This window comes from Alligator sinensis, unplaced genomic scaffold (assembly GCF_000455745.1).
Source record: "Alligator sinensis unplaced genomic scaffold, ASM45574v1 scaffold597_1, whole genome shotgun sequence".
Classification (NCBI taxonomy): Eukaryota; Metazoa; Chordata; order Crocodylia; family Alligatoridae; genus Alligator; species Alligator sinensis.
The window spans coordinates 1,290,779-1,305,993 of NW_005842074.1; the positions used below are offsets into that span (position 1 = coordinate 1,290,779).

General features: G+C 42.9%; 1 protein-coding gene across 1 annotated transcript in view; it reads left to right on the forward strand.

Moving 5' to 3' along the window:
- The window catches only part of PTPRM (protein tyrosine phosphatase, receptor type M), a 734,228-nt gene that overhangs the window by 180,940 nt on the left and 538,073 nt on the right, over positions 1-15,215 (forward strand). The window contains exon 2 of the mRNA XM_014519979.2: positions 7,873-7,995. Within this exon, the coding sequence (XP_014375465.1) occupies positions 7,986-7,995 (10 nt within the window). The 5' untranslated portion in view covers positions 7,873-7,985. The remainder of the gene's footprint in view (positions 1-7,872; positions 7,996-15,215) is intronic.

Below are 15,215 nucleotides of genomic sequence, written 5' to 3' on the forward strand. Positions count from 1 at the left end.
TTCCTGCACCAAACCCAGCACATACCCAGAAGAGGCAGCATGTTAGTTGCACCCGGCCCCCACAAAGTGGATACAGGGATACAGATCAGGTGCTTTATTGGGACTTTATGGTGCTTTAGTTTAATAGTTGATTGACTTAGCTTTAGATAAGTGCCAAAAAACCCTGCTGAAAAGCCCTATCTATACAGATGCTGTGGAGCCAGGTTGAGCTAACATGCTGCTTCTTCTGGAAGAATGTTTTCAGAACCTGTAGTTATTTAGACCTAGTGTTGTTATGTGATCATATGTTTGCATGGTGACATAGGTATAACATAGATTGCAATAACAGTGGAATAATTTAATTCCAAAATGTCATAATTAAAAAAAATGTTTTTAGTTCTTAGCTTTTAAAACAAGAAGTAATTGATTGATTAGTTAATTCTTCTGAAAAATCCATAAATTTGTAGGAAATACAACATAAATTAGATAACCTTAATAGAAAAAAAATCTCTTTGTCTAGCCTGTGTGGATTGAACTGAGAAGCAAGTGAATAAACATTCACTTTTGATTCCGGAAATGTAGACACATGACTCCTGTGACTCAAGCTAGAAGCTGGTGGGGCACTAGAGCAAGCCCTCCCTTCCCTTCAGCAGTGGCCAGAAGGCCTGAGGGAAGCTGAGCTGAAGAGGGGAAAGTAGCCAGTCCCTGGCAGGTCACTGAATATGACTGGGAAAGGGTTTAAACCCCAACCTTGGCCTGCATGGCTCCAGTTGACGTGTCAGGAGGGGAAAGGGGGAGCAGCCCCTGCCAGGCATTTCCCCCTACCTATTGCCACTTGAGCAGTGGGTGTGTGGCCAGATGCTGGCCCCAGGTGGGCAGGGGGTAAAAACTTGAAAGGGAAAGAATCTGCATTTTTATAGTTGATGGTTCAAACGAACCTTGGTAAACAGAAAAGTAAAGTTTTTTCAATAAAATAGATCTAATACTTATAGTGGAATGTAATCAGTCCCTGAAGTTATTGGTTATAGGAGTTTTGGAACAATGAATAATGTGAGGGAATGTTTTGAGGGATTTTTATTGTGTCGTCTTTGTCCCTTGTCTGTATAATGCACAGTAGAAGGTCAATGCAGGAGGGAAGCATTCCATTTTTATTTTAAGCAGGTGGAAGTCAGGTACAGTAATAATACCATGAGCAAATAATGGGGAGAAAAGTACAGTGTGAGTAGGCAATGATATAATTACATTGGTGCCAGCAGTTTTGACCCATTTCTAAAGTGTTTCATCTCATTTATAATGAAATTAAATGTGAACATTGGAATGATTGGAGAACAAATAAGAACCATTCAGTCAATCATGGTTCCTGATTTTCAATACTTCATTCATTCATTCAGCAGCTCTATTAATTTGTTTCTCAGATTTTCCCAGTGTTTTTAGTTGAGTCTGCATAACTCCTGGATGACCACTAGGTACCTCTCTACCATAGTTACCAATTTAATCTACAAAACCCTGAGAAGTCAGTTTTTGTGTAAGTCTGTTCTACCTTTGGCTTAGTCTACATACAATAATATGGCAGCCGTGCAGGGCTTGAACAACTTGCGTGACAGTGAAGGGAGAGGACACGCTGCCCATGTGAAAGCACAAAAAGGTGAGGACACAGTGCACATACAATGGCAGAGGAGGAGGCTTATGTTGCGTAGGTGGTGGTGAAAAGGGGAAGCTTGCATTGCCCACATGATGATGAGGGGTGGGTTTGCTCTGCCCACAGGATGAGTGCTGGCTGCACCACAGGTCTCTGGAGAACCATGTGCAATACATGGCATGCAGCCCCTAGCTGCATGAGTTGAAAACATGAACAACGCGTGCTTCCTGAGGCTGGGGGAACATGGTGACCACCGGCAGGCAGCGATGTCAGCAGCAGGGGTGTGGTGGCAGCAAGTGGGGACTGTCCACAGATGGCCGCGATGACATTGGCGGCGAAGGCAAGCTGAGCGGGGGCTGCCCACAGGCGGCTGCATCGGTGTTGGGGGGGCGGGGGGAAGCAGGGACCACCTGCAGCTGTTGTCTATGCTGTCAGCAGCAGTGAGTGGGGACCACCCAGGGCTGCTGGTGGCTGCGTAGGGCAGCCACCACCCGCAGTAGCCGCCAGCAGCTTTGGCTGTGGCAAATCTCAGGTGGGGCACATGCCCCCTGTTACCCGCTACGTATCGCTTATGATTGAAGCTTACTGTTAAAGATTTTATACAACTCAGTCATTTCTCTTCTTCAGTAATTCTCTTGCTCAATAGCTATTACATATATCTGGACACTGGGAGTATGGAGGAAGGAATGCCAAAGTTCATGTTAGAAGCTTCCCTTTTGCAAACAGTTCATGTATGAAGATTAGGTGGGCCTGACATTCAAGAGAGAAATATGGAGAGGCTGATAAATCCACCAGGTTTGAAGGGTATAAATAGGAAATATGTAGAGAAATAATTTAAGAGAATAACATGGTTTAGGGAAAGCAGGCAAAAAAACAATCCTGACATGTCTGGTTTAACAATACTCTCTCAAGAGACATGAAGGAAAACAGTAGCAAATGAATATCGAGAAACACTCCTTCATTGACAGAGGGATTGTCTAGAGCAATCTCTAGGTTCTCAACCTGGTTTTTCCTGATTAAAAAATTGCAAATTCTCTGATAACGCCCCCCAAATCTGGGATTAAAATTAAAGGGCACAGCCCCCCCAGCCATGCTGGTGCCCTTCACTCCACCCCCACAGACCCCTGGCCCTGCTGGTGTCCCTCACTCCCTCCCCCCAGCTCCCCAAGCCCTGCTGGTGCCCCTTTTTGCCTCACAGCCCCTGCCCCTGCAGCCGTGCTGCAGGGTCTTCCAGCTGTCAGAGCTATGGGGCCAGGGACCTGTGTCCATAGTCCCCAACAGAAGGCAGCAGCTGCTGCAGCAGAGCAGAGCCCAGCTCCCCTCGTGCTGCCTGCCTGCTGCGAGCTTGGGCAGGGGGTGGGGCTAGCTCCCTGCTGCAGCACACACTCCAGTGGGACCTATGCCCCCAGATCTGTGAACAGAGTGGGGGCAGGGCAGGTGCATAGTGAGGGCTTGGGCTCCCTCCCTGCTGCCCTCCCCAAGGGCCTCTGCAGCTCCAGATTTGACCCAGTGCTCCAGGGAACAGTGGGGCCATGCAGGAAAGCTGCTTGCTGCTGTGAGCTCCTCAGTGCCCTGGTGATACATCCCTTGCGTGTACAGCAGCAGTGAGCAGCACAACCCCGCACCGCTGCCCCCACTGCAGCCCCGTGCACAGGGGATGCATCACCAGAGTACCGTGGATCTTGCAGCAGCAAGTAGCTTTCCTGTGCAGCCCCGCTGTTTCCTGCAGCGCTGGGTCGTAGCCGCGGTCCTATGGAGGCCCTCGGGAGAGCAGCAGGGCGGGCAGTGTGCACAGATCTGGGGGACGTGGGTCCCTCCACCCCCCGAGGAGTGTGTGCCCTGGTGGGGAGCCGTCCCCAGCCCCTGCACCCCCCAGACAAGCTGCCTGTGGCCCCATCCCACTCCCCACCAGGGACCTGTGGCCATGCATTGTGGCCCCAGGCCTGAAACCCCACACACTGCCTGGCTGGGCAGCAGCCATAGCCCCAGCACTGCCCAACCCTCTCCCTTCCTCCCTATGGGGGGCCTCAATTCCCTCTCCTCCCTCCACTTACCTGTGGGAGCTGCACTCCAGGCTGCCTGCCTGCCTGCCATGTGCATATACATGCACATAGCACCCCCTGCCTGACCCCTCTTCTCCCACTCCTTCCCTGCCCTCTGCAGGCAGGAACTCTGCCAGCCTGCAGAGGGCTTGTTACAAAACTGCAAAATCTGCAGTTTTCTCTGCTAAAATGAGAAATCTACATTTTACTCTGGTAAAGGGGAAAATCTGCATTTTACTTCATTTTTCCATGGGAAGTGGCAAACCCAGATCCCTGGACATGAGGCACCTCTCCACTTTTGTGAATTAACTTTTGTGAATCCCTATTTCAAAAACTAATTTATTACAGTGCTTACCTCCTTGAGGAGGGGCCTGATGGGGAAAGCCTGAGCCTGCACTTTTCTCTTTATCTCCTCAGATTTTGGACCACTCTTCAAAGCATCTGGGCACCCTTGGGTGCCCCAGTATTCTGGTCTAGAGTCAAATAGGTTTTCTTATTTCAGTTCAATTTATCCATGTTTATTGTGATCATGATAATTTGTGAGGACAGAAACGTTTAAATAGCCTTGAGAAATTCACAATATTTTCAGTTTTTTAAAAGTTGGCCTTTGTAACTCAGTTCTCATCCTGAAGTTCAGTATGTACAAATGTATAGTTTTTATGTACTTTTTTTCAAGTGATAAACACTTTTGTGTAATGTGAGAGTTGCACTATAATTCATCAGTCCTATGTTTGGACAGTAGATCTTAATATACTGCTAAAGGCTTACTAGGTTATAAATATTTTGGCAGTGTTACCTGGCCCTTGCTCTATGCTGTCTCTGTTGCTTGCTGGCTTTTTCTCACGTGGAATTACATCCAAATACGTGAATATCTGTTTTCAAGAAATCCAATGCAAGGGCTGTTCTCTTGTTCCTTAGCTGAAGTTTTGCTTGTAGGAGGATTTTGTTATATCAGGTAATATTTTTGCAAACATTACTGCAAACATACAGTAAATATTTGCCTAATATTCTAAACCTCCCACCACAAATGTAGTGGAAGTCCTTTTTTTTATGCTGTAGAAAAATCTACTTTTTTCTAGATTTTGTTTAACTTTGCAAGGGAGATAATTTATATCTGTTGCTGTCAAGGTGAAATATTACGGTTTAGTGCTGCAAGATCCTTAATGAGTTTTCTGTTCCCAGTGGAATGTCTAATTGAGACTTCCACGCTTAAAAGTGATACAGGAAGATGCAGTGTCCAGGGGTGCTAATTTCTCTGACATGCCTAGAGCTAATGAATAAGGTTCTTCTATAAAACACAATTAAGAACAGTGTGGGATGACCTATGCCCATGCCATTAGGGTATATGTTTGAGATTCATATAAAAGGAAAACAGATGGCATTATTTAAGGGGAAAAGATACGCTTTAAAGAGACCATTTATAGTCATTAATGAAAATTAATTTCTATTCTTACAAAACATGCGTCACAACTGTTGTGTTAGGTATACATAATAGGAAGGCTGTACTATGTCTAGATTAGTGTAATCCTACTGAGTTGCACTGAAACAGGGTTATTAAATATAAGTTTATTTCCCTATAAAGTGTTTTGGAAACTACTACCAGATATAATATTCTAGACACAATTTAGAAATGTTTTCTAAAGATTTTCTTTTTTTAATATATAATTAAACTGACGCCTTTTTCAGTGAAGGGTGGCAAATTTTTATCTTATGTCTGTAGACACAGGCATAAGTGCATCTAAGAATTTGAAAAGTGAGTGGCAGATGGTATGGCACATCATCGCATATAACTCAACATATTTTTCTCCAGCTCCAGTTAGAGAAACCAGGAGGTTTACTAGTATACTTGTGGGGCTAGCCCTATACTATTCATTTTAAGAACAAAGCAAAAACAAATATAACTATTGGAATGTGCACACATTTGTTAGATTATATATAAATTTAAAAAAAATACAACCTAAGTAAAAAAAAAAAAAAAAAAAAAAAAAAAAGTGTCAGGAGTCGAAAAGAGATTGTCATTAGTCCCATATTCATTATAGTTAAATGTACGTCTCTTACTCAGACTCATAAAACAAAATCTATCCATCTTGAGTCTATTGACAGTGCCTCCAATACTTCACTGTCAGTCATTTCTCCACCTTGAGTTAATATTACCACACCTGAGTTAAGGTTTTTAGTTAGAGCTAAGAGCAGTCTTCAGGGCTCTGAAATAGAAGAGAAGCATCACCAGAAATGGCGAACAGACAGCCAAACTGCAGAAGAAAAGGTGTTTTGAATAAGGGAACATCAAGACCATTAAAAGGATAGGGGGTCATTAATAGGGACCTACTTAATTTGTGGTTGTGTGGATTTTGTGGAAACCGCAGAATATAGGATTGTCTGCAAAATACATAAAATCAGTAACAACAAAAATCAATAAAAATAAAATGCTGGCTCTCTGGTGAAGCCAGCAGTCCTTGCTGTTGGGAGGGAAAGGCACTGGCCAGCATGGTGGCATGAAGGTAATGGCTGAAACCTCATCTGTCCTCCCCACCACTGGGACCTCTCTGCCAATCAGCGGTGAGGGGTGGGACAGCACAAAGGACAGCCAGCTATCAAGATGGCATTTGCACCCCATCTCTCCTCCCCGCTGGGGCCTCTCTACCAATCAGCACTAAGGGGCAGGGCTGCACAAAGGGCAGCCAGCAATCAAGATGGGAGCTGCCCCCTTGTCTCTCGTCCCCCCAATTAGGGTCTCTTCACTAATCAGTGTAGAGGGGAGTGGCTGCATGAAGGGCAGCCAGCAATCAAGATGGCAGCCATCCCCTCATCTCTCCTGCCCACTGGGTCCTCTCCACCAATCAGTGCTAATGGGCAAGGCTGCCACAAAATGCCTATGAAATTGTCTCTGTGTGCCGTGAGCAGGCTACAAAAAACCTCTTGTCTCGGCACGATTTAAGTAGGTTCTTGCCCACTCACTTAGGTTCACTGGTCCTACCCACCCATGGGTCGCTTCTGCCCTCCACCTCATGGGTTGCACTGCTTTCCCTTCCCCTGGTGGACTGCCTATTCCCTCCAGCCTCCTGGACCCCACAGCCCCACCACTAGCTCCCCCATGCCGACTTACCTGATATTGGGCAGCCATTTTGATCCAGTTTAACTTCCCCCTAACACCCTGAAATTTTTGCATTCAGCCCTGAAGTCTAGTATTGTAGGAACAACTGCAGCACCTGTTCTAACATGGGCTGAAGTGCACATGGCTAAAGCTGATTTTTTTTTCTAAAGAAAAAGCATATTTTTTCATTGAAGTGAAATGCCAAACTTCAGAGGTAGTTGGTTCTAGAAAAGTTTCATTATACACCTGAGGAAAGAAACAAAGAATTTCCCCATTCTTTTATGATTGCTGAAGCTTTACTTTGTTAATAGTGCAGTATTCTCTAGATAGTTGAAGAAAGAAATAGCTCTATTAAACAAATAACGCTGACAAAACTGTAATTGTGAATGGAAATTTTAGGTTTCTTTCTGATTAATTGCTGAGATTTTTCTTTTCTCTTCCCCATGTTGGAATGGTCTAGTCTCTTGAACCAAGGATCCTTCTTTTGATGACAATTGAGAAAAAGGGACAGGGACAGGAGGGGAAAGAAAACACAACTCTGGTTACTTTTGGAGAGTTTTCTTAAAGCCTGTGGATTTTTTTCCCTTTTCCTTTCTCTTCTGCATGGTCCAAAAGGTTTGAACTGTAGGCTCAGGCACCTTGGTTCCAGCCACTGCCCACTGACAAAGTTATCACTAGTTGGATTAAGTAATTTTGAAGATCCTTTTGGACTCTTTGTTTTCATGCTAAATGACCAACTTATAAGAGAAATACTGCCTAAATTCTGAATTACATTTTTTCCCCAGTTGATTTTGTTTACCGCAGAGAGGAGAAAGTTCTATTTCCTATTAAATCAGTTACTACTAGGAAAATAATGAACCAAATATTCTTGGATTGTTAAACATATAAGTCCCTTGTTTCCTTTTAAAGTATTTTGGAAACTATTGCTGGATTTAATAATGTTTTAGAAACAATTTAGAGATGTTTTGTAAAGGTTTTCTCACTTTCTCACATGAACATTTCTGCTAAAAATAGACATACTCAAATTCAGCTTGATATCTAACTGAATCTATATTAAATATATAGATTATTTGATATTTACTTTCTTAGTGTAACTTTTACTTTTGTATTTTGTATAGGATGTTGTTCCTTTGATGAGCCATTGAGCTCCTGTGGGTACACTCAGTCTGTGGATGATGATCTTAACTGGGACCAGGTGCACACGTTGGTAAATCCCTCGTCTGATCCATGGATGCCATCAGGTTTGTTTTTGTTTGGATCTTTCTTTTTATTTTAGCTTGGAGAGTTGGTTAGTATTTCATGACAGTGCTGTGGGTAGAACATTGCTTTCTTTAAATCTTAGAGTACTCAGCTAACTGTTGTGACAGGGCATTTTGCAAAAGAAAGTTTCATTTTCTTGTGCTTAAACCATTTGAGGCAATTTAAAACAATGCTCTTTAAAGGTAGAGAAGAGAATGAAATTAGAATGAAGGAATATAAATGTTAGCTAGAACTAAACGAATGGACAGAAATCTTCCATAGAGAAAGATTCAAAAGAGAAAAACAACGTTAAGTATTTTTCAAAATATGAATTAAATGAGATTCTAAATAAAAAAGATTGTGAAGAAAAACAATGAGAAACACAAAAATGGGATACAGATACACAATGCTGCAATTATTTTTTTCTTAATCAAACAAAATGCCTTTTAAATATAGTATCCAATGGATAGCCTTCTTTTGCTCTGAGGCCCAATGGGATCAAATTCCATGGCAACAGGCCCTAAATTCTGCTACAGTACTAATTTATTCCTGCCATGAAATACCCTCATTCCCATCCCACCTATCTACACACAAGCATAAAGAACTATGCCTCAGGGTTGAAAATAGCCATTGCCATAATAGTCTCCAGTGATTATTTTCAAGGGTATGTATTTTTCAGTATGCCCTCTACTCCTGACTTCTGCCTCCTCTGATGTTGGCCTAGCAGCCTAGCTTAGAACCTCCTTTCCATTTCTAAATATTGCAATTTCATGTCCACACACCTAATGATGCCAAAAATAAACACGGCACCTCCTATGATCAATGGTTTTTATAGTTCAGCACTTCCTAGGTATTAAGGTGCTACAATGTATTACAATCATTAATAAATTTATTGCCATATAAATATGCACATCTGGCCTAATTCCATTAGAGACTGTTGTGCTATTATTTCATTAATGTCCAAGTCAATTAGTGCCTTAAAACTCTTAATATTGTGCATTGGTGGCTGGCTTAAAAATCTATTAATAGCTTTTCCCTCATAAGAGAAAAAATGCTACTTGCTTATTTTTTGTAAAAGAGAAAATGTTTTTAAAAATTACTTAAAATCCTATTAGAGAAAATTACTTATACTAAGATCCATTTATCAGTCTATCATATGTATTAGTTACTATTGCCATATGCTGGTATGAACAGTAGAATTGGACCAAGTGTGAACACTTACTTGCACTAAAATTCTTTCCCCTTCTCTACGTTTCCTTCGAGTAAGTTAGGACATAACTTCAACACAAGTATTTCTGTTGACTGTGTGCTGGGATTTGACCTCTGTGCTAGACAGAGTTCATCAACTTCAGTTAAGAGTGTTTTTGCAGATTCTTTTTTGAGCTGGTTCTTGTCCATTAGCCTTGGCACATATGATAGCATATTTTCTGGACCATTTCATTAGTACAGTTTCTCAACTTGTTGCTAATGTAATGGAAAGCATTTCCTATAATTTATGTTCTGTGTAGTACAAACCTTATGTAGTAGCTTATTTACAGTTTTTGCTAAAACAATACAATAAATTTGACAGTAAAATAAGATATAATAATAAAATAATTATATTTTATTTTTATAAAAAATCAGGAAATACCTGATTTCTTACTTAGTAGTTGAAGCTCATGCCACTATGGCTTCACTGCTATTGCTACCTGATCTATCTTGGTTAAATCTAGTGTGCAGATTGACTGCCTCTGCTACAGTCTCATTTCCAGTGCCAGCACAGCACCTTGATTAGGAGGAAGGGGAATGGTCAGAGGTGTCCTGAATAGGTCTTATTTGCTTACTAATAGTTAATCTTTTCATGGGGGAATGGAGACCTTAATCTGTTGTGGACTTCAGGGCTCTTTTCTTCGTTCTCATGGTTAGTCCCACTGGATTACTTATAATTCATCCTGCTATTTAGAAATTAATAAGGGATGGATCAAAACCTTTCTTAGTGTCTCTGAGTTTAAAGTGTGTGATGTGAGTGCCTCCATTGCCAAACCTCAAGTCAGTTATTTCCAGTTATCTTTTAAGACAGTTGTTCTAGATGACAGTAATCAAGTTAGTAAAGCAGGTGAGCAGGGAATGGACTCCTTCATCCCTCTTTAGAAGCAAACAATATTATCCTCCAGGGAGCTGTTTCCTTGGCATATTGTTTTAAGGATTGATGGAGAAATTAAAGAGGGAATTCTTGTCCCAATCAGATTTGTGGGAGATTAAAAAGATTTTGCTCATCACTTTTTCTAGCACTTAATTTGTTGGCAAGCACTGATGGCTGACAGTATTTTGTTAACAGCTGGAGCTGTGGTTTTAGGAAAAGCAGCCAGAAAGTCACTGTAATTTGAGGCACAGGTCATTGGATGCTACATCATAGAGCTGTTTAACAAACCTGCCATTCATAGAGAGCTAGTTCTTTGGGCTGAATTTGAAATTACTTGGAAATATATGGCAAGGATAAATCTACTTCATTGTTGATGCCAAAGGCCAAGTCCCTAGGCTGCCAAAAAATCTCAAACTTGATTTAGGAACAAAACCTTTTTAGTATCTGAAACTTTCTTCTTCTTTTTTATCAGTAGGGATCTGTGATCCCATTATTTAAATAACATGATTACATGGTAGGTATTATCCTGTGTATTATCCTCGTTATGATACTCAGTAGAGATGTACAAAAGCTATCTGAAAGAGAAAAATAATGAATATAAAATATTTTCTTCGAGTATTATGTAGATGTCAGTAGTATTTTTTTTTTAATTCAAAGCAGTAAACTCAGTCCAAATCACCACATTCAGAAGGCAGTGGGCATATCTACGTGAGGAACTTCACTGCGCAGCAGACTAATTTGCTGCTCAGTAAAGCAGCACTGTCTACACGTGCACGGCAGATAAGGCACAGTAGTTTAATTTACTACACTGCAGGATAGTCCCGTCCCATCAGATACAAGTGGTATCTGGAGCCAGAGTATATTCAGTTGCATTAACTGCATGTATAGACATACCCAGTATGTATCAGCCTCTCCTATTAACCATTTCTCTCAATATCATCTGTTTCTCCTTTTCTCTCAATATCATCTCCAAACCAAGACCCCTAGAATTTAGCTCACCTGAAGATTGAAGAAAATATGTGGCAGTATATCTTGTCAAAGTGTTGTGACTGCCTGAGCTTATTATTCATATGATACAAGTCATTTTATTTGTGAAACAGTCAGATTTTCCAAAATATTAGACAGTATCCTAATTTGACCATACATGCTTGCAGAACTGTAGAAAAAAGCAATTAAAATTCTTTCATGAATTCCATGTGCTGAATTAAAGATCTCAGTACTTTTGTGCTGTGATTTAAAGCAATATAGTTATTTCTCCCAAAAGCTGAAGTAATGCATTCTTCATCTAGAAGTCACAACATTTCTAATCAACTGCATTTCAGTAGTACAAAGCAAAAGAAAATATCGTCTGGACCTCACTGAAAATGTAATGATGTACACAACCGTTTAATTACGGAAAAACAGGTGCAGGTAATTATCCTAGTCATAATGTTGCAGTACTTAATAACGTCAAATATTTGTAATAACTGCTCACAAGCAATTCATGTTAATCTTTCTTCTTCATTCATATGTTACAATATATATTTTTAATTTTTTTTTTAAATACACATTCACATTAGTTCATGGAAACTGCAGATGTTCCACTTCTCTCAGAAATGAATTCATACGTTATATTTTTGGGTGCATATATGTTTGCAGTTTTATAAATTATAATATTCAGCTACTTTAGGGGCACTAACAGATGTGAAGAAAAACCCCCCATCGCTTTACTGGAAGAGGCATCTCATTAGTTTGACCTGGCTCCCCAGTGTCTGTATAGATTGGGTGTTTCAGCGGGGCTTTTTGGCAATTTTATCTAAAGCTGATTCAATCAACTATTAGATAAGTGCCAAAAACCACCAGTGAAACTCCTGATCCATACAGACATTTGGCAAGCCAGGTCAAAATAATGTGATGCCTCATCTGGGCACGTGCTGCACTTGGTGCAGGGGTGCACCAAGCTGGAAGTAAAGAGCCGTTTGTTTGGGGTTTTTTTCCACATCTGTAAGTGCCCTAGAAATTATTAGTTAGCTCTTTATTTCCATATATTTTATACCTCTCTTACATTCACCTTCCCGCCTCAATTAACCATTATGATTATTGGCTTCCAGTAGATTAGATAAGACAGACTTTGCAACTTTCAAGTGCAGCACTTTTTCAAGTAGTGTAATTGCAGTTGCACAATACCAAGCAGTCTACTCTCCTCAACGCTTCACAGACCAGCACAGCTTTTTTAGACCAGAAGAGAGAGAGAGAAGGCCTAATCCAGTAAAGGATTTAGAAATGTAAATTATGTCTTAAGCAGACTTTAGATGTAAAAAAGTGTATCTCAATACTGGGATACCCAGTTCTATGTCTGGGCCTAGAAGCAGTACAGCTGTCTTAATGCAGCAGTGCATGAAAGAAAACAGGCTTGGCTGAGACCTCAGCTCTATTGCTCCTGGTTCTGAAGCTTGCCACAGATCACCCCATTTGGAGGGGAAGCTCAGCTTATTATTATGCTTAAGAAGAAGCCTCAATACGATTTCCCTTTCCTGAAGGAAGCCAGCCCTGGTACATTTTCACAAGGGGTAGACATCTAGTTTTGAGACCCTGGCTCTTCTCTGTCCCTGGCTTCCCCAATGATCCATAGCAATCCTGCCTCAAAAAGCTCCTTCTTTTCAGTCAGCTCCCAGGAAGGCTGAGGGAGGAATTAAAGTGCTAAGGTCCCAAACAGCACAGCAAGGACCTGTCTGCTTCAAACAAATATTCTTTTTTGTGCCACTGCAATTCCCTCTGTTCTTTCTTCCTCCAATTTCTTTGCCTCCACTTTTCTGAGCAGGGACTGGGTCATCCCCCTGCGCCGGGATCCCGGATGGACCCAGGGGTGGCGCAGCCAGGCCCAGGGTCAGTGAGGACCTAGTCAGGGAACTTCTGGTGGGACTAGATGTGTTCAAATCAGCAGGTCCTGGTGATCTCCACCCCAGAGTGCTGAGGGAATTGGCAGAGGTCATTGCGGGACCCCTGGCACAACTTTATGATCACTCATGGTGCTCTGGCGAGGTGCCAGAGGACTGGAAAAGGGCCAATGTGGTCCCTGTTTTCAAAAGGAGGAAGGAGGACCCAGGAAACTATAGGCCCATTAGTGTTACCTCAGTCCTGGGGAAGCTCTTTGAGAAAATTATCCAGGAGCACATCTTCGAGGGACCAGCAGGGGAGATTATGCTTGGGGGCAATCAACATGGGTTCATTAGAGGCAGGTCCTGTCAGACCAACCTGGTGGCCTTCTCTGACCAGGTCACAAAATCCTTGGACGCAGGTGTTGTGGTGGACGTAGTCTTTCTGGACTTTTGGAAGGCCTTTGACACTGTCTCTCACCCCACCCTCATTAAAAAATTAGGGGACTGTGGTGTCGATGCCTACACAGTCAGATGGGTTGCAAATTGATTGGAGGGCCGCACCCAGAGAGTGGTGGTGGTGGATGGGTCATTTTTGATCTGGAGGGATGTGGGCAGTGGGGTTCTCCAGGGCTCAGTCCTCTGGCCCACACTGTTCAACATCTTCATCAGCGACTTGGACGAGGGGGTGAAAAGCACCTTGTTCAAATTCGCGGACGACACTAAGGTGGGGAGAAGTGGGCACGCTAGAGGAGAGGGACAGGCTGCAATTAGATCTGGACAGGTTACAGGGGTGGGCAGATGAGAACAGGTTGGGTTTCAATATTTACAAGTGCAAGGTACTGCACCTGGGGAGGAAGAACCAGCAGCATACCTACAGGCTGGGGAACTCCCTTCTTGTCAGCACAGAGGCAGAAAAGGATCTTGGAGTCATTATTGATTCCAACATGAACATGGGCCACCAATGTGGGGACACGGTCAGGAAGGCTAACCGCACTTTGTCATGCATCCACAGATGCATCACAGGCAGGTCCAAGGAGGCGATCCTCCCCTTCAATGCGACGTTGGTCATGCCACAGTTGGAGTACTGTGTCCAGTTCTGGGCACCGCACTTCAGGAGGGATGTGGCCAGCATCGAGAGGGTCCAGAGGAGGGCCACTCGCATGATCAGGGGTCAGCAGGGCAGGCCCTATGAGGAGAGGCTAGGGGACCTGAACCTGTTCAGCCTCCACAAGAGAAGGCTGAGAGGGGATCTGGTGGCCGGCTGTAAACTGACCAAGGGGGACCAGCAGGCAATGAGAGAGTCCCTGTTTCCCCGAGCACAACCGGGGTAGCAAGGAACAATGGCCATAAATTGACAAAGAGTAGATTCAGGCTAGATATCAGGAGGCACTACTTCACAGTCAGGGTGGCTAGGAGCTGGAACCAACTTCCAAGGGAAGTGGTGCTCGCTCCTACCCTGGGGGTCTTCAAGAGCAGGCTAGATAATCACCGAGCCAGGGTTGTTTGACCCCAGCATCCTTTCCTGCCCATGGCAGGGGGTCGGACTTGATGATCTGCTCAGGTCCTTTCTGACCCTACCAACTATGAAAATATGGACTACTCTTTTCCCTCTACTCCTGCCTGGATCTACTCTTATTCTACACCCAGCTTTCTGAGCCTCACTTTTTCTCCTCAGGCAGTCAGGCATCCTTGCAACAAAACTAACAAAACTATAGTAATGAACACAGGGACTGACAATTATCCAATAAAATTAGCCAAGCAGGGAACCAATCAGGAACAGCTTCTGCACCCTGCTGCCAGACCCAGACTGCCATCTGCCTCTGGGTTGAAAAGGACATCTAGATGTTCTGCTTGTGAAGCTGTTTTCAGCAGCAACACATGCTCATGCTGAGCCCTGCAAAGTGTTCCCCACCAAAACCTTAGGCTAGAATTCAGCCCACCTCACTTCTTGGGTCACAGAGCTCACTTAAGATAGCTCTACACCCCACAGCTGAGTGCTGTATAGACATTCCCTGAATTTATGATTCTGAAAGTATCCACTGGGCTGCTGGACTTTGATTCACCTATACTCCATAAGTCTTAACATTTGTCTTCAAAGTTTTCCAGATACATACAGTTGTGCATACTGAGAATTAATGCAGTGTAAGCAGCTTAGTACTTACTGGTATGTAGTACTTGCTTAAGCCTGATCAGATTCCAGAAACCTAAGGGTGCCTGTAGATGTGAAGGGAGGCTGTGCTGA